The 211-nt window shown below is 59.2% G+C and overlaps 1 protein-coding gene across 1 annotated transcript in view; it reads right to left on the minus strand.

Moving 5' to 3' along the window:
* F3 (coagulation factor III (thromboplastin, tissue factor)) overlaps nt 1-153 on the minus strand; it is a gene marked incomplete at its 5' end in the record, with an annotated part of 4,559 nt that extends 4,406 nt beyond the window's left edge. The window contains one exon of the mRNA XM_009873167.1: nt 16-153. Coding sequence (XP_009871469.1) covers nt 16-153 — 138 coding nt within the window. The remainder of the gene's footprint in view (nt 1-15) is intronic.
* Nucleotides 154-211: the final 58 nt, after the last annotated feature.

A 211-nucleotide genomic window follows, 5' to 3' on the forward strand; every position in this document is an offset into this window, starting at 1 on the left:
CCTGCCCCAGCAGACCGAGAGCTGCTTCGGGGAACTGCCCGGGAGGAAGCCAGAGTGGAAAACCCCACGCCACCTCCGCAACTTCTGGAAATGCCGCGTTCCACGGAGCGATCTCCTCCTTGTGTTCTAAGGGCCACTTGCCTCTCCGACAAGCTTGGAATCGGGGACAACGGAGGGAAATCTTGCAGATCACTCCCTGTTACTGTGCAAC

Source organism: Apaloderma vittatum, unplaced genomic scaffold, assembly GCF_000703405.1.
Source record: "Apaloderma vittatum isolate BGI_N311 unplaced genomic scaffold, ASM70340v1 scaffold27167, whole genome shotgun sequence".
In the NCBI taxonomy this organism is placed as follows: domain Eukaryota; kingdom Metazoa; phylum Chordata; class Aves; order Trogoniformes; family Trogonidae; genus Apaloderma; species Apaloderma vittatum.